Source organism: Ctenopharyngodon idella, chromosome 6, assembly GCF_019924925.1.
Source record: "Ctenopharyngodon idella isolate HZGC_01 chromosome 6, HZGC01, whole genome shotgun sequence".
Classification (NCBI taxonomy): Eukaryota; Metazoa; Chordata; class Actinopteri; order Cypriniformes; family Xenocyprididae; genus Ctenopharyngodon; species Ctenopharyngodon idella.
Window position 1 is genome coordinate 148,388 of NC_067225.1, and position 18,842 is coordinate 167,229.

Consider the following 18,842-nt stretch of genomic DNA (forward strand, 5'->3'; position numbering starts at 1 on the left):
AAGCATTATTTTTATTTTTAGATTGTAATGTTACAATGTTAGAATGTAATGTGATCTGACCCTTTTTTGCACATATATAGCATAGACTACAAGGTTACATTGTTTTCATATCCTTGAGCAGGATATGAAATACGATTTTAAAAAAATAAACAAAATACCCGAAAATTTCCCGACGATAAGACACTTGAGTACTATGCGCCCTTGATGCGCACTTCAGCTGAGCCCACAAGTTCGCAAGCTACGCAGAGGACTTTACCTGGCAGTCAAAGCGGTATTATGTCACGAAAGTGCGGACTCAGAGGAAGACCATGAGGGTTTAGGCAAAGCCACTGAAAGGCAAGCCTACAACCTTTAGCCAAAAAAAGCGTTACGGCGGTACGCATAGGCGGTACACAGGGAAGGAGTTTTGAACGGCGGGCACTGATGTCACTGTCATTACACAATAGGCTGAGAAGTGCCACACGTGATTAAGTTAGCCGTTATGCTTTCTCCAACGGTAAGAGATACAGACCCTCTCATCTCCCTATAATATACAATCTCTGGGTTTAGGGTGCCATTTGGGATTCAGCCATTGTTTCAAGTCTCTATGCACCTATACAGAAAACATTAACGAGGAGAATGACTATTCAGAAGCACAACCTTCACCATAATCGTAATTCTGGCACCTGGAATCCGCACTTTATCACCTGTCTGGCCTAAAATAAAACAAACAGATTGTCTTAAGTGTCCAAATGCATTTGGGTTGATTATTTATCAGCAGTATTCTAGAATGGGTGGATGCAATAAAAGGATGAAATTCCAAAGTGGTTAAAAAAAGTGTGGTATCTGATAATCATCTGAGAGAGGATTTTAACACCAAGATTTTATTCAGCGGTGTTTAGCTTACCCCTTGTCTTTGCCGCGATCTCTATCTGAATATCCAGGCATGTTGTAAATTGTAATGGCAAGTCATACAATATAAAAATTATTATTATTATTATTTTTTTTTTAATTTTTGGAAAAATGAATCTGATGTTGGTCGATAAAGCCGGGAGGACCGCTTTAAATAATAAATAATAATAATTTAGGATAAATAATAATTTAAGAGAGGTTGTTGGTCTTAATTACGTCAGCAACCAACTTTGTGCAAAAAAGACATGTATATTTAAACACTAAAACAATGATATGTATATATATATATATATATATATATATATATATATATATATATGTACACACGATGATGTTTGAAGAATTTTCAACATCCTTGCGTTTGTTTTGCATCCGCATACGTCACTAGAGTCTCAGCCAATTAGAGCGCGGTAAGGTTTTAAACCGCTGTTGCTGTTCCATTTCTTTAAACATCAGTTTTTTAATTTTTCTGATCAACTGAAGCGGTTTAGTCAGTGGACTGTGAATTAACATCTTGCCTTTAAGCGTAAAATCTGCTCGATGGAACCTAAGGAGAGGGGTGAGTTTGTGTTGTTGATATCAACCATTTGTTTGCGTTAGCTGCATGCTAGGTGGTTTGAAGTGCTACCTCATTATTTACATGTTATGACTGTGTAATATAATGATCAAAACCATCTTCAAATAAAAACCTTTTCAAAAGGCAGTTTGTAAACTGTAATTTAGTATTAAACCCTTATGTTAGTGATGATAATCAGCCTGTCAAACTACAGGACATAGTTAAAATATGGGATAATTCTTTATACTTGTAAGTTAATCGGATAAATGATGTTAAATCAGATCGTGTCGTGAAGTATAATCAGACATTGAAAACAAGCTTCATTTAACTTCATCTTGATTTAACTGACGTGCTGGACGGCGCGCTGTCGAGCGCCAAAAACAATCCTTTGTGTGTGTGTGTATGTGTGTTTATAATATCTCTCTTTGTAGTCATGATATGTCTCTGTATTGATGCAGTAAACTCCTGCCTCTGGCCAAAAATTCCAAGATTTTTATTTTTTAAACCTAGAATCTTAAATAAATTATATTATGCTGTATGCTTGTTTAAAGTGTTGATAAAACTATGTTTGAAATGTTTCATGTGCTTTTTTTTTTTTTGTATAGATTGGGTGGATGTGGCAAACAACATTTTGTTGAAATGTCACATTAACCTGAGGCTGGAACGGATCTCGGAGTGTGATGCAAATGTGTTTGTGGCTTTGTATGAGGCGATCTTGGGAGAGAAAGTACCAGGTATTCACGTTCCTTCAGTCCTATGCAAAAATGTGTCTGGCAGGTTTTGCGTTTTTGCCCTGTTATACCAGTGCTTCCCACAGGTTTGAAATATACTTGAGGTGGTAGCCACTAGTCAGGTGAAAAATCCTCCTATTACCCATGGCACAAAAATGGTCTACTACATGTGACAGACAACAATGTGTGATTTTTTTTTTTTTTTTTTTTATTTATTTATTTATTTATTAACAATATTTTTATTTATTAAAATTCATTTTAATTGCATAGGCTACTATTACATTTAACTACATACTAATATTATGCATTATTATGCAAAATTACAGAATTTAAATGGTAGAGTTTTTCTTGCTTTGTCGTATAGTGTGTCTCTCAGTGAATGGGACAAAAATTTTACTGATACTAGTAAAATAATATATATATATATATATATATATATATATATATATACAGGGCTCAACGCTAAGGATCTTTTCTACTGGCCCGGTCGGGCCAGTGGTTCAAATTTTTACTTGCCCCGCCAAAATTTTCACTGGCCCCACAACAAAAAATTAATAAAAGCAAAAGACAAGAAAATGGGCCTATAAAATAAGCATAGTGTTTTCGTTGTCTTTGTTACATTTAAACTTAATAGATAGGGTTATGACACCAAAAGCTACTAGATTAACTCACTTAAATGTTAAATTTTTTAAACAAATAAACAGTAAGTAATAAAATAGTAACAAATAATCAATTTACGAGTAATAGCACAAATAAATACAACAGTACAAACAATTGAAATAAGCTTTGCTTTTCAAGTTTTTTGTGTAGGTTTAAACAGGAGATTTTCAGGTACAGAAATTATAATCTAATATATAACTATAGATTAAACATTATAAAAGCTAATCAGTCAAGAGCAGTTACAGATGCGTAAAAATGTTTTTAATGTTGAAAATATAAAACGTTAAATACTGTTATTTGAAATTATTTAAAAAATGACGACACTTTAAATGTGAAATTAAACCTGCCAGGAGGTGGCAGCAAGTCCCTGTTAATGAGCGAGTCATTGAGATTCAACCGATTTATTCAAATGGCTGATTCATTCAGGAAGTGTTGCTCAGAGATGCAAAACAATGCTGTGGACTTTGGAACTATTTTCGTTGGTGAAATGGAGCGAAACAAGCGATTTGGTGTCTAAATTGTAAGTCACTTGATATTAAGTTCTTGTTCATTAAACTGTACGCTGAATAAAATCAATATCACATTTGTAATCATGCTGATATTTGGAGAAAAACGGCGCTCTTTGTAATATTGGTTAACTATATTAAATGATATAAATATAAAAGATATACAGGGGCATTTTTGCCCCATATCTTGAATTCTGGGGCATTCTAAAGGCATTTTAATAGACTAAATCACACAGGGAAAGCGTACACTCTAAATATGCTCGCGCACTAGTCTAACCTACTAGACTACGTCACGTAGTGAGTGCGTGCACTCAATGGGTGTGTTTTTGTTTGTTTTTTGTAAAGTGAGGGACATATTCGATAATATCAGATTGTTAAATCAACAATTACGATATCATAGACGATATATAACGCACACCCCTACAGCACTGGCCCGATCGGGCAAGTGACCGTTCCGTCTACTGTCCCGAGCGTCGTTCACACTGGCCCCAGGCCATCGGGCAGTCCTTATTGTCGAGCCCTGTATATATACACACACTGTGTTCCAAATTATTATGCAAGTGACATATCAGTAGGATTTCAGTACAATTTACATTCAGATTTTAGTTTTTCTAAAAAAGTGTTTGTTTGTTTATTTATCCATGTCTTTTTAGATAACTGGTATCAATCTCAGACAAAATAATTTGCCAGGTCTACTTAGGTAAATGGAAACCCTACTTAGAGGTTGTTCCACATTATTAAGCAAGTCACAGTTCTCATGCAAAATGGGGAGGAAGAAAAATCTTTCTGAAGATGAAAAGCCTGAAATTGTGCAAAAGGCATGAAAACAACTAATATTGTGTGAAACCTGAATGCAGATTATTAAAGTATCATAAGATTTGTGATTGATTTAGAGCACAACAGAACTCGGTTAGATAAAGGCTTATTAAGGAAAGTTTCTGTCAAACAAGTTAATTGTATTAAAAGGGCAGCTATAAAAAAGAGTTGAGCAGCAAACATGTATTTGAAGCTGCTGGTGTCTCTGGAGTCTTGAGAACCTCTCCATGTAGGCTGGCAATTATGTGTAAAATTGCATTTTAGCCACCACTAACCAAACCTCACAAAGAGAAACATTTATTAAGTGGGTGTAGAAATACATTTTCAAACATTTTTATTGCTGTGGTGTTTTTTTGCAGCATGGGATAGTGCATAGTATTTCAGAAGGCACTATCCTTCTCTATATATACAGGTGCTGGTCATATAATTAGAATATCGTGAAAAAGTTCATTTTTTTATTGTAAATTATTTTAAAAAATGAAACTTTCATATATTCTAGATTCCCTACATGTAAAGTAAAACATTTCAAAAGTTTTTTTTTTTTAAATTTGTTGATTAGAGCGTACAGCTAATGAAAGTCCAAAATCCAGTATCTCAAAATATTAGAATATTTACATTTGAGTTTCATTAAATGACAATCCCTACAGTATAAATTCCGGGTATCTTTTGTTCTTTGAAACCACACTAATGGGGAAGACTGCTGACTTGGCAATGGTCCAGGAGACAATCATTGACACCCTCCACAAAGAGAGTAAGTCACAGAAGGTCATTACTGAATGGGGTGGCTGTTTACAGAGTGATGTATCAAAGCATATTAAATGCAAAGTTGACTGGAAGGAAGAAATTGGGTAGGCAAAGGTGCACAAGCAACAGGGATGACCGCAAGCTTGAGAATACTGTCAAGTAAAGCCGATTCAAACACTTGGGAGAGCTTCACATTGAGTAGAATGAAGCCGGAGTCAGCGCATCAAGAGTCACCACACTCAGACATCTTCAGGAAAAGGACTACCAAGCCACTTCTGAACCAGAGACAACGTCAGAAGCATCTTACCTGGGCTAAGGAGAAAAAGAACTGGACAGTGAACAGTGGTCGAAAGTCCTCTTTTCAGATAAAAGTAAATTTTGCATTTCATGTTGAAATCATGGTCCCAGAGTCTGAAGGAAGACTGGAGAGGCACAGAATCCAAGCTGCTTGAAGTCTAGTGTGAAGTTTCTGAAGTCAATAATGATTTGGGGGGGGCGTGACGTCTGCTGGTGTTGGTCCATTGTGTTTTATCAAGTGCAAAGTCAATGCAGCCATCTTCCAGGAGATTTTGGAGCACTTTATGCTTCTATCTGCTGACAAGCTTTATGGAGATGCTGATTTCCTTTTCCAGCAGGACTTTAGCACCTGCCCACAGTGCAAAAACCACTTCCAAGTGGTTTGCTGACCATGATATTACTGTGCTTTATTGGCCAGCCAATATGCCTGACCTGAATCTATGGGATATTTTCAAGAGAAAGATGAGAAACAGTCGATCCAACAATATACAGATGATCTGAAGGCTCAATAGTGCCTCAGCAGTGCCACAGGCTGATCACTTCCAGGCCACACTTCACTGATGCAGTAATTTGTGCTAGGAGCAAGTCATTTGCTGTAATATGTCCTGCCGATCAAGTATTGAGTGCACAAAAGAACATACTTTAAAGAACTTTAACTTTTCTGTTTTGCAAATCCATTTTTTGATTGATCTTAGGAAATATTCTAATATTTTGAAATACTGGATTTTGGACTTTCATGAGCTGTACGCTCTAATCATCAAAATTTAAAAAAAAACTTTTGAAATGTTTTACTTTACATGTAGGGAATCTAGAATATATGAAAGTTTCATTTTTAAAAATAATTTATAATAAAAAAATTAACTTTTTGATGATATTCTAATTATATGACCAGCACCTGTAATATAGCTGAAAATGGCCAGTTATGAATTCCACATATCTTGCAGAAGTCATTTTGACACCCTCAGAGACCCTAAAGGGACCTTCCATCTCACTTCCCAATATTCCAGCCCAAATCATAATCCGCCAGCTCCCTGCTGATGTCGCAGTCTTGTTGGGACGTGGTGGCCATTCACCAACCATCCAGAAATCCATTAATTTAGACCATCCATTGTAGTACGGCATTTGTCAGTGAATACAACTATTTAAAAATGAGTCTTTATGTATTTCTAAACCCACTGTAAATGTTTCTCTTTGCGAGGTTTGGTTAGTGGTGGCTGAAATGCATCTTTACCCACAACTGCCAGCCTGCATGGAGAGGTTCTTGAGACTCCAGAGACACCAGGAGATTCAAATACCTTTTTGCTGCTCAACACTGGCTTTTTTTTATAGCTGCCCTTTTAATACAATTAATTTTTTTGACAGGAACTTTCCTTAATAAGCCTTTATCTGACTGAGTTCTGCTGTGCTCTAAATCACTCACAAATCTTATGATAATTCGATAATCTGCACCAATTCATGATTTTCATCTTCAGAAAGATCTTTCTTCTTCCCCATATTGCATGAGAACTGTGACTTGTTTAATATTGTGGAACAACCTCTTAGCAGGGTTTCCATTTACCTAAATAGACCTGGCAATTTATTTTGTCTGAGATTGATACCAGTTATCTAAAAAGACATGGATAAATAAACAAACAAACACTTTCTTAGAAAAAATAAAATCTGAATGTTTATTGTACTGAAATCCTACTGATATGTCACTTGCATAATAATTTGGAACACAGTGTGTATATATATAATTTATATATATTTATATAATAATGTGTCAAATGTTCTTAGTCTTTTCTTCCTGTGGGGGTGCATTCCAGCCAGAGACTACAATAGTTTACTATGAATTAAATGGAAATCAAATTAAATACAATTTGTGTAACCAAAAATACCAATAATGCCCAGGGTAGGGTTGCACCAGCCGTTTGTAAGTTCTTTCTTAAATTGGAACGTAAAGTCCACACTAGCGGCTTGGTAACTACTAGCTAGTTTGTAACTAACTCTGTACTTTATTCGGTTGCACCATTTGTTCTTAAGGCAGAACGTAGCTAGTTAGCTCATAAGGTCTCCGTAAAGTAATGCGTAGTTGCATAATATGACGTTTACGCTCAGTGATCCTTCAAATACGTGAGCAGAAGTTGTTGAAATGCCGTGAATTTCAGTTTATCCTTCATTCTGACTTATTTTGCCTCACGTAGCTAACAGTAAAAATAAGTTTCCATTAAATACAATAGCCTACTACTTAATCATAAATATGTTTTTATATGTAAATAACATTCAGAAACTGAATTTGAAACGAAGGATCAATAAATACATACTGATACAAAAAAATGACATTTATTGATTATGACTGATTTTATTTGACATGCACAACACAGAGGAATGGGACAGATGCAGACAGCAGCGCGCTGTTTAGGACGGGTTCATGTTGAAGAGTGGCTAACAAAGGAATCTTTTCACCTAATGTTCTCTCTATCAAAATGTAAGTGAGTGTAAATGTCGGCAGCATCATATATGTCTAAAGAATGAAGTCTGTCAAGTAAAACAAGAGCTTATTGATGGAGTTCAGTTAGTCGGATATTTTATTCCAACTGTTACTCCTGATAGGAGGCTTCCGTAAATATGTAGTGTATACATAGAGTTATGCTTCAACTAAGTTTAATGGTGCAACACAGAAATATTTAGTAGTGCGTAAGTTGTAACTTAGTGCCCATTTACGTCAACTTTTAATTATAAACAAGCCCGAAATGCATTGGGACTCTTATTTTGAAATGCATATACTATTGCGGGCTGATCCTTCAGATGAGAGAGATAAAATATGCATTCCTTCAACCGTCTCTAAAACATATTATATATAAGCCATAAAGTAGACATTGTCATAATTCATCAATTCAAGTTCATTAGCAGTCGCTTGGCATAAATGTGCGGTATTCAATTGATTGGGAATCACTTTGAAGCAGTCTGAAGCGCTGTTGCATGCGCCTGTAGAACATGCTCAACAGCTCTGCCTTTTTTGACATCCACCGCGTCTCTGCAGTGTACGTGGGAATGTCAGCGGAAGTAAACAGTTCTCACACACAGAACGAGCAGGTAAGAAACTCGTAGGGCGAGGGGAGATTTTTCACTAGTTATTCGATCACGGATGGTTTCATTATCTAGGGCAGATAAAGTATAAAAGGATAAAAATGATAAAAGCAAAAATGTGTCTCCAAATATACTTGGGCGGCCGTTAATATACCTGGGTGGCTCGCCCAAGTAAAGTCTATGTGTGCCAAGCACTGTATACATTCGTCATATACGCTCTCTCTCTCTCTCGTCATAAAGTTATGTTATACAGTGGGTATAAAGTTAAAGTTACAGCTTTTTGAGATGTAAAATCATGTCATCTTTTTCCACCTTGAATTGAAACCAACAAAATTCATGTATCAAGCAAATAGAAACTTTTAAGGGGGAAAAAAAAAAAAAATTGTTACATGAAAATGTGCACACCCTTTTCAATTCCCGTCCCGAATATAATACAATACTACAGTACCAATACAGTACAACAGTACCTTCGAGGTAATTCCCGTCCTGAATATAATACAATATAATACTACAGTATCTCGAGGTAATTCCCTTCTCGAATACTTCTAATACATTTCCAATACTTCGAGGTAATTCCCCTCTCGAACTAAGGTGTTGGCGTCCCGTCAAGAAGCTACTATCACTACCTCAGTCACACATGAGCGCACAGGTCTTTAGCATCTATACACTCTCACCATCCTTCTCAGGTGTATGCTGGTCCGAAACAGGATCATTAATACTAACTCCGAGTATTACAGCCTCACCCCGAGGGCGACTCTATAGTCTTCCAACGCTATCACTGTCTCTGCTGTGGTCTTTTGAGCATAGAATCTTTAGTACTTCTATTCCTTAGCTGCGCAGCATATACCTGACATGACTTCCAAGTTGCTCTTTGCAGAAATGAAGTTTTATTTACGGCCGGGAGGTCACTCGTCACAACAACAGAGTGAGTCTCAATGAATAGAAAGATACATGCACATTTAAGTCTTACAGATGAATAAAAATCAATGTCTTCTTCACTGTGATTTATTCTGGTAATTGGTTTGTAATGATTTAAGCTAATCATATGACTGGTCTTAGACCTGAGAATCCTTAGTGTGAATTTTCTGTACATTTCATGTTGACATAAAATGTTTCTATCACAGTACATTATTTGGAATTAACCAATTACATTCAAACTCTTACTGAAAAGTACTTCCCATTCAGTCCGTCACGTTCGACGTACGTCGGACAGACCGACGAATAGGAATCTCGCAAGAGAGGCCAATCTACTTCGAGTGTAACTACAACGAGCCAATGCACATTGGCATGCAATCATATGCATCAGCTGCTCGCCTCGCAGCGTGGGTATATAATGAGCAGCAGGTGCGTTGCATCTTCAGCTTTTCGCTTCAGAGCCGAACCGTGTGGTTATCTACGGAGTGTGTGTAAAAAAACGAGCCTTTCTTCGACTTCTCTTTTGTTGGTGCAGGCGGACAGCACTGCAGCGGGGCCGGTCTCTCCTTCCTTTGTTTTGTTTGCCAAGAGCAATATCTGTGAGAAAGCCGTTCTCACGGCTGGTAAAACGGTGCGCTTAGGCGCTAAAGAGCTGTTTTAACAGCTGGTAGAGGCGGCTTTAAGGAGAGAGTGCACACGACAGGCTGCACTCTTCCCTGTCTGTGTTTGCAGCGGCCATTCCCCTGCGTGCTTCGGCACTTGAAGAGTTAGTCCCTAAAAGAGCTTACACAAGTAGATTCGCGTCTTTTTAAAGATGTCGTTCTACTTGTGTGTTTCTGGATGCGGTCGTTACCTGTCACCGCGGGATGGTCACCAACGCTGTATCGCGTGCCTGGGCTTAAGCCACGCTGAGGCGGCGTTTGTGGATGAGTCATGTACCCATTGTGGGAAGATGACCATCTCGGAGTTGCGATCTAGACTCCAGTTCCTGCAAAGGGGCGGAGTCCCGGTGCCGTTGCCTCGTTCCAATCCTCCTCAGAGGGTTGCTTCGGGCAGCGGTGCTGGTGATCTGAGGATCACGGTGAGCGCGCTTCCTTCGGGGAACCAACCCCCTAGGAACCCTCATCCCTCCTGCACTCCGCAGCCAGTAGAGCTGCCGGGGGAGCGTGGTGGACCACCCCAGAGGTGTGTACCATCCGTATCCTTCGGAGCTCCCCAAGATGATAGGATGTCGATCGCTGCATCGGAGGGTGAGCCTGACACTTCGGGGAATGATGATTCGGCGCAGCTGACTCCTTCGGGAGTGACAACTGTGCCCGATTCGGACCCAGAAATAATGGCTATGCTTGCCCGGGCCGCCAACAGGGTTGGGCTTGTGTGGAATCCTCCACCGTGTCCCGAACCCTTGAGGCTGGATGATTGGTTTCTCGGGGTGGCCAGGGCTGGTTCTCAGCCCCCCACCCCAGTTCCTTTCTTCCCGGAGGTGCATGAAGAGCTCACTGGCACATGGACGGCACCTTTTACTGCCCGAAACCGTGTCGGTGGGTCCTCCTCCCTCACCACCCTTGATGGCGGGGCGGCTAAGGGTTATACGCGCATACCCCCTGTGGAACGGGCCGTTGCTATGCAACTGTGCCCTAACTCCACCTGGTGGGGGGAGCCGTCTCTCCCTTCCCGGGCCTGTAAGTACTCGTCGGATCTTACCGGCAAGGCTTATCAGGCCTGTGGGGAAGCCGCCTCTGCCTTGCACGCTATGACGTTGCTGCAGGTCCATCAGGCCAAGGCACTGAAGGACCTGCACGAGGGTGGTCATGATCCACAAGTTCTTCAGGAGCTTCGTGCCGCGACGGACCTCGCGCTTCGTGCGACGAAGGTCACGGCGCGGTCAGTGGGTCGTGCGATGTCCACGTTAGTGGTCCAGGAGCGCCATCTCTGGCTGTGTCTTGCGGACATGAGGGATACCGACAAAGTCAGGTTGCTTAATTCCCCCGTGTCCCAGACCGGCCTCTTCGGCGACGCGGTCGAGAACTTTGCCCAGCAGTTCTCGGCTGTCTGAGCAGTCTGAGGCGATCAGTCATATCCTGCCGAGGCGGTCAGCTGCTGCACCTCCACCGCCCGCGGCTCCTCAGGCTGCTCGTCGCCGAGGGCGCCCTCCCGCGGCCGCCCCCACTCCCGCGCCCCAGCAGCAGCCTTCATCCAAGCGGCGCCGTGGAGCCGGTCGTGGTCAGGGTGCCCAGCCCGTCCAGCCCGCCCCCAAGAAGAGGGGCGGCAAGGCCAAGTCCAAGAGGCCCTAGGACGGGCGACCCGGAGATGGAGGGGATTGCTCTTCGGGAGATGGTGACCGCACCACTCCTTCCCCCGGAGGAGGGCCGGGTGGAGAATCTTGTGTTTCCTTTTGTTTTTGTTCCGCCAAATTGTCAAGAAAAGAGCAGTTTCCTTCATCTCCGGGTCCGAAGAGGGCTCGGAGAGCAGTGGGAGGGCAAGAACCTCACCACTTTCATCCCCCTCTTCTGTCGCCAGCGGACAGCAGCGAGCAGCGGGCGACCAAAGCCTTGACTGCTCCCTCTGTCCATCCGTGGAACCAGGTAAGTGTTGCACACCACACTGTGACGCCGCTTCGGGCCGCCTCGCAAAGAGAGCCCCCTGGGCTGCGTCCCTGTGTTCCACTTCGCTGCCTCACTGCGGGTACGCCTGCGGTCCCTTTGGTCCCGCTTGTACGGTCTCTGAGTGCCTGGTTAGCGCTCCCCAGTCCGTCTCGTTGGCTCATTCGGACCATCAGGCTCGGCTATGCGATTCAGTTCGCCCGCCGTCCCCCCAAGTTCAGGGGCGTCCTCTTCACTACAGTGAAAGATGTAAATGCCCATGTCTTGCGTGCGGAGATCGCTGTCCTACTGGCAAAGGACGCGATAGAGCCGGTCCCTCCAGCCGATATGAGGGTTCTACAGTCCCTACTTCATTGTACCCAAGAAAAGCGGTGGGTTACGACCGATCCTGGATCTGCGAGTTTTGAATCGGAGCCTTCACAAGCTACTGTTCAAAATGCTCACGCAGAAACGCATTTTCGAGTGCATCCGTCCCCAGGATTGGTTTGCAGCGATCGACCTGAAGGACGCGTACTTTCATGTTTCGATTCTTCCACGACACAGGCCATTCCTGCGTTTTGCGTTCGAAGGTCGAGCATATCAGTACAGAGTCCTACCCTTTGGGCTGGCCCTGTCTCCCTGCGTCTTCACGAAAGTCGTGGAGGGAGCCCTTGTTCCCATGAGAGAACAGGGTGTTCGCATCCTCAACTATCTCGACGACTGGCTCATTCTGGCACAGTCCCGGGATCAGTTGTGCGAACACAGGGACTTGGTGCTCAGACACCTCAGCCAGTTGGGTCTTCAGGTCAACTGGGAAAAGAGCAAACTCGCCCCGGTGCAGAGGATCTCGGATTCGTTGGATTCGGTCGAACAGATAGCACGCCTCAAAGAGGAACGTGCTCAGTCGGTGTTGAACTGCTTGAATACGTTCAACGGCAGGACAGCGGTTCCACTGAAATTTTTTCAGAGGCTCCTGGGGCATATGGCAGCCGCAGCGGCAGTAACCCCGCTCGGTCTGCTTCATATGAGACCGCTTCAACACTGGCTCCACGGCCGGGTCCCGAGATGGGCGTGGCAACGCGGCACGTTCCGGGTGGCAATCACTCAGGAGTGCCGCCAAGCCTTCAGCCCGTGGTCGGACCCCTTGTTTCTTCGGGCTGGAGTGCCCCTAGAGCAGGTGTCCCGGCATGCTGTGGTATTCACAGATGCCTCTGCCACAGGCTGGGGTGCCACGTACAACGGGCATGCAATGTCAGGGGTGTGGACGGGCCCCCATCTGCATTGGCACATCAACTGCCTTGAGTTGCTAGCGGTACGCCTTGCTCTGAGCCGCCTCAAAGGGCCGCTACGGGGCAAGCATGTACTGGTCCGTATGGACAACACTGCGACTGTTGCGTACATCAACCGTCAAGGTGGTCTACGCTCCCGTCGCATGTCGCAACTCGCCCGCCATCTCCTCCTCTGGAGTCAGAAGCATCTGAGGTCGCTTCGTGCCATTCATGTTCCCGGTGTGCTCAACCGTGTGGCCGACGAGCTATCACGAGCTGCGCTGCCAGGAGAGTGGCGACTCCACCCCCAGGTGGTCCAGCTGATTTGGAGAGAGTTCGGAGAGGCTCAGGTAGACCTGTTTGCCTCACCAGAAACCTCCCATTGCCAGTTGTTTTACTCCCTGTCCGAGGGAAAACTCGGAACAGATGCACTGGCACACAGCTGGCCCCGAGGCCTTCGCAAATATGCGTTTCCCCCAGTGAGTCTACTTGCACAGACCCTGTGCAAAGTCAGGGAGGACGAGGAGCAGGTCCTGCTAGTTGCGCCCTATTGGCCCAACCGGACCTGGTTCCCAGAACTCTCACTCCTCGCGACAGCCCCTCCCTGGCCTTCTTTCTCAGAGACTGGGCACTCTCTGGCACCCGCGTCCAGACCTCTGGAAACTCCATGTCTGGTCCCTGGACGGGACGCGGAGGTTCTAGGTGACTTACCCCCCGAGGTACTTAACACCATCACTTCGGCACTTGCTGCGCTTACATGCGCTTTTTCTCCAGAGAGTCCCTACAAGGCAGACCCTGTTGAGTCCTCCGATATCCCTTCGGCAGCCGACGTGGCGGAGCGTCTGGCGCTAGGCCTTTACTCCGTTGTATCCTTGAGAACCGGGTTTAGGCTGGGTTCCATATGTGTGACCCTACTGGGATCCCATATGTCTAGGTCCACGGTTGCTCCTAAACGAAGCCCGTGTCTTTCCCTCTGGGAGAACCCACCTCTCATCGAGTTGGAGTCACCCCAGTTCTTCCATATGTAGTACAGCCTACGGGTTAGTCCATATGTACTTCTCCACATAACTCCTTCGGGGAAGGATGTGGCTTCCGCAACGTTCCTTTCCCAGCGGAAGGGTACGCTTTCCCAGCGTTATCCAATAGTCTCGCTGAATGGGTTTTGGGGAACAGCAGTGATCGACACTCTCTGTGTTAGTCCTGTCCCACCGTCCGTAGGCAAGGGGGTTCAGGTGGCTTACAACAGAGCGCTGGAAGGGGGCAGCTCCTGTGGCGCTTTGGTAGGGATTCCTATTCGTCGGTCTGTCCGACGTACGTCGAACGTGACCGACTGAATTGGAACGTCTCGGTTACAAAGGTAACCCTCGTTCCCTGAAGGAGGGAACGGAGACGTACGTCCCGTCGCCACAGTCGCTGTACCCCGCTGATGCTGCCGCCTATCCGGTTCGGCTCCTCAGCGAAAACCTGAAGATGCAACGCACCTGCTGCTCATTATATACCCGCGCTGCGAGGCGAGCAGCTGATGCATATGATTGCATGCCAATGTGCATTGGCTCGTTGTAGTTACACTCGAAGTAGATTGGCCTCTCTTGCGAGATTCCTATTCGTCAGTCTGTCCGTCTGTCTCCCATTTTTATGAGCTGATGCGGACGTTCACTCTCTGTTGGATGTATCGCCTTGAAAGCTTACGTTTGAAAACTCTGTTTCGTGGCCGCATTAGTGGATAATGAGCTGACTCGCGAACGACTGACATCTCTCTTTTCAAATAGATTACATAAACAGAATATTTGTTTTCGATTTGACTTGCATGATTCAAAACCTGACATGTCAACGTTTCTTTAGATATGTGTCTCATGTGTGTGTGATAAGTATTCACTAAGTTACAGTTCATTTTCTGAGGGCTATCAGAATGGACTTCATTCAGAGAAAACCTGCATCCCGTGCTTCATGTTAGTTTTCTTTATTTTGCAAAAAGCACAACATTTTGTTTTTACTGTGAGTGTACACAAATAAAAGACATTCTGTAGTTTCAATTGATGTATTACTTTTGTCAAGTCAAGTCACCTTTATTTATATAGCGCTTTTTACAATGTAGATTGTGTCAAAGCAGCTTTACATTGATATCTGGTACATTGTTTGACTGCACAGCAGCTCTTAAAGAATAGTGTCAATGCAGGCAGATCAAAAGCACTGTTGAATATCAAAATGTCAAGTCAAGTGTCCCCAACTAAGCAAGCCAGAGGCGACAGCGGCAAGGAACCCAAACTCCATCAGGTGACATCAGGTGGCAGACAAGTGGCAAATTGGTGTTAAAATGGAGAAAAAAACCTTGGGAGAAACCAGGCTTAGTCGGGGTGCCAGTTCTCCTCTGGCCAACAGTGCTTTGTTACAATTCAGGTTGCTATCATAAGTCCAATAGGATCGCAACATTAAAAGTATTTATTTCAGTTCCATCCAATTGAGGATCGTATTCATCACGCCGGTATGGACGGTTGTTGAGGAACTGTGTCGTGGCTGTCGTGTCGATGAGGCCTTCACAGGGGATGATCTAGTTGACTCAATCTCTGCTGATACTTCAGGGCTGCGTTGTGGTCGTGTCAAGGTGCAGGTCCTTGGTCTCACCTGGATACGGCCCGGATCCGGTTGACTACGGTGAACCTCGGGATAAACAGAAAGACTAATATTAGCGTAGATGCCATTCTTCTTCTGATGTAACGAGTACATCAGGTGTTATAGGAAGTGTTCCCGGTTCCGGCTGACCTAATTTATGCAGCCTAATAATCCTTTAACGGATTTGGAAATATAAATTGGTAATGTGTTATGTGTATGCCAGGTTAAAGAGATGCGTTTTTAGTCTAGATTTAAACTGACAGAGTGTGTCTGCTTCCCGAACAATGCTAGGAAGATTGTTCCAGAGTTTAGGTGCCAAATAGGAGAAGGATCTACCACCTGCAGTTGATTTTGATATTCTAGGTATTATCAGCTGGCCTGAATTCTGAGATCGCAATAGACGTGAAGGACTATAATGAATTAGGAGCTCGCTCAGGTACTGGGGAGCTAAACCATTTAGTGCTTTGTAAGTAATTAGCAAGATTTTAAAATCTATACGATGTTTAACAGGAAGCCAATGCAGTGTTGACAGAACTGGGCTAATATGGTCATACTTCCTGGTTCTAGTAAGAACTCTAGCTGCTGCATTTTGTACGAGCTGTAGTTTATTTATCAGGCGAGCAGAACAACCACCCAGTAGAGCGTTACAGTAATCTAGCCTTGAGGTCATGAACGCATGAACTAACTGTTCTGCATTTTTCATTGAGAGCATATGTCGTAGTTTAGATATATTTTTAAGATGGAAGAATGCGGTTTTACAGATGCTAGTAACATGGCCTTCAAATGAAAGATTGGTATCAAAGAGCACACCTAGGTTCCTAACTGACGACGAAGACTTAACAGAGCAGCCATCAAGTGTTAGACAATATTCTAGGTTATTACGTGAAGAAGTTTTTGGTCCAAAAATTAGAATCTCTGTTTTTTCTGAATTTAGTAGTAGGAAATTACTGGTCATCCAATTTTTTATATCAGCTATGCACTCCGTTAATTTTGTGAATTGGTAAGTTTCGTCAGGGCGCGAAGAAATATAGAGCTGAGTATCATCAGCGTAACAGTGAAAACTAACGCCATGCTTCCTAATGATATCTCCCAAGGGTAGCATGTACAGAGTGAACAGTAACGGTCCTAGTACTGAGCCTTGTGGTACTCCATATTGAACTTGTGATCGATATGACATGTCTTCGTTTACTACTACAAACTGATAACGGTCAGATAAGTATGATTTGAACCATGACAATGCAATTCCACTAATGCCAACATAATTTTCGAGTCTATTTAAAAGAATATTGTGATCAATAGTGTCAAATGCTGCACTAAGATCCAGTAACACTAATAGAGAGATACAACCACGATCTGATGATAAGAGCAAATCATTAGTAACTCTAATGAGAGCAGTCTCAGTACTATGGTACGGTCTAAATCCTGACTGGAAATCCTCACAGATACCATTTCTTTCTAAAAAGGAACATAGCTGTGATGATACTGCCTTTTCTAGTATTTTTGACAGAAAAGTGAGATTTGAGATCGGCCTGTAATTGACTAATTCTCTAGGATCAAGTTGTGGTTTTTTAATAAGAGGTTTAATAATAGCCAGCTTAAAAGTTTTTGGTACGTATCCTAATGATAAAGATGAATTGACGATATTGAGAAGAGGGTCTATGACCTCTGGAAGCATTTCTTTCAATAGCTTAGTCGGTATAGGGTCTAACATACATGTTGTTGATTTTGATGATTTAACAAGTTTAGACAATTCTTCCTCTCCTAAAGCAGTAAATGAATTGAATTTTTCCTCAGGGACACTACAATGCACTATCTGACACGATACTGTAGTAGACGGTTGCATGGTTATTATTTTTTCTCTAATATTATCAATCTTGCAAGTAAAGAAGTTCATAAAGTCATTACTGCTGTGCTCTTTGGAAACATCAGAAGTTGAAGCTTTATTTCTTGTTAATTTAGCCACTGTATCAAATAAATACCTAGGGTTGTGTTTATTTTCTTCTAAGAGTTTTGAAAAATAGGCAGATCTAGCAGATTTTAAGGCCTTTCTGTACTCAATCATTCTCTCTCTCCACGAAATACGAAATACTTCTAGTTTTGATTTCTTCCAGCTGCGCTCCATTTTTCTGGCTGCTAACTTTAGGGCCCGAGTGTGCTCATTGTACCATGGCATTGGATTAATTTCCTTAATCTTTTTTAAACGCAAAGGAGCAACTGAGTCTAATGTGCTGGAAAAGACAGAGGCAATAGTTTCTGTTGCAACATCGAGGTCTTCTAAGCTGTCTGGTATGCTAAGGCGATGAAAATGATCAGGAAGATTATTTATAAAGCAATCTTTAGTGGTAGAAGTGATGGTTCTACCATATTTATGGCATGGAGGCAGTTTAGCCGCCTTGACTAAATGTAGTATACACGAGACTAGATAATGATCTGAGATGTCGTCACTCTGCTGCAGAATTTCAACAGCATCAATATCGATTCCATGTGACAATATTAGATCTAAAGTATGATTATGACAATGAGTGGGTCCTGACACATGTTGTCTAACACCAATAGAGTTTAGAATATCTGCAAATGCCAATCCTAATGCGTCTTTTTTATTATCTACATGAATATTAAAATCACCAACAACAAGGACTTTACCTGCAGCTAGTACTAACTCTGATAGAAAGTCAGCAAATTCTTTGATAAAGTCTGTATTGTGTCCTGGTGGCCTGTATACAGTAGCCAGCACAAATGTCAACTTACATAATGTTACGTAAAGTACCATAGTTTCGAAGGAATTATATTTGAAAGACTTCTGACTAATACTGTAAATATTACTATAGATTACAGCAACACCTCCCCCTTTGCCTTTCTGACGGGCATTGTGTCGATAATCATAACCTTGAGGACTAGACTCATTTAAAGTAATGTAATCGTCCGGTTTTAGCCAAGTTTCTGTCAAACACAGCACATCTAGATTATTATCTTTGATAATATCATTAACAATAAGTGATTTTGAAGAAAGGGATCTAATATTTAACAACCCGAGTTTTATCATTTGTTTAGCATTATTATCTCTATTTTTTATTTGTTGAACATCAATTAAATTTTTACCATTAAATGGGTTTGGAAGTTTTTTGTTTTTACTAATTCGGGGTACAGACACAGTCTCTATTTGAAAATATCTAGGTGTAAGAGTTTCTATGTGTTGA

General features: G+C 42.5%; 1 protein-coding gene across 2 annotated transcripts in view; it reads left to right on the top strand.

Moving 5' to 3' along the window:
- The first annotated feature begins 1,286 nt into the window (after positions 1-1,286).
- The window catches only part of LOC127513802 (centrosomal protein of 95 kDa-like), a 221,996-nt gene continuing 204,440 nt past the window's right edge, over positions 1,287-18,842 (top strand). Inside the window, exons 1-2 of one of the 2 annotated variants that reach the window (XM_051895858.1) lie at positions 1,287-1,450; positions 2,053-2,181. In XM_051895858.1, coding sequence (XP_051751818.1) covers positions 1,432-1,450; positions 2,053-2,181 — 148 coding nt within the window. In that variant the 5' untranslated portion in view covers positions 1,287-1,431. Of the gene's footprint in view, positions 1,451-2,051; positions 2,182-7,564; positions 7,669-18,842 lie in introns of those variants that run through there. The other variant, XM_051895859.1, reaches the window with a different exon arrangement.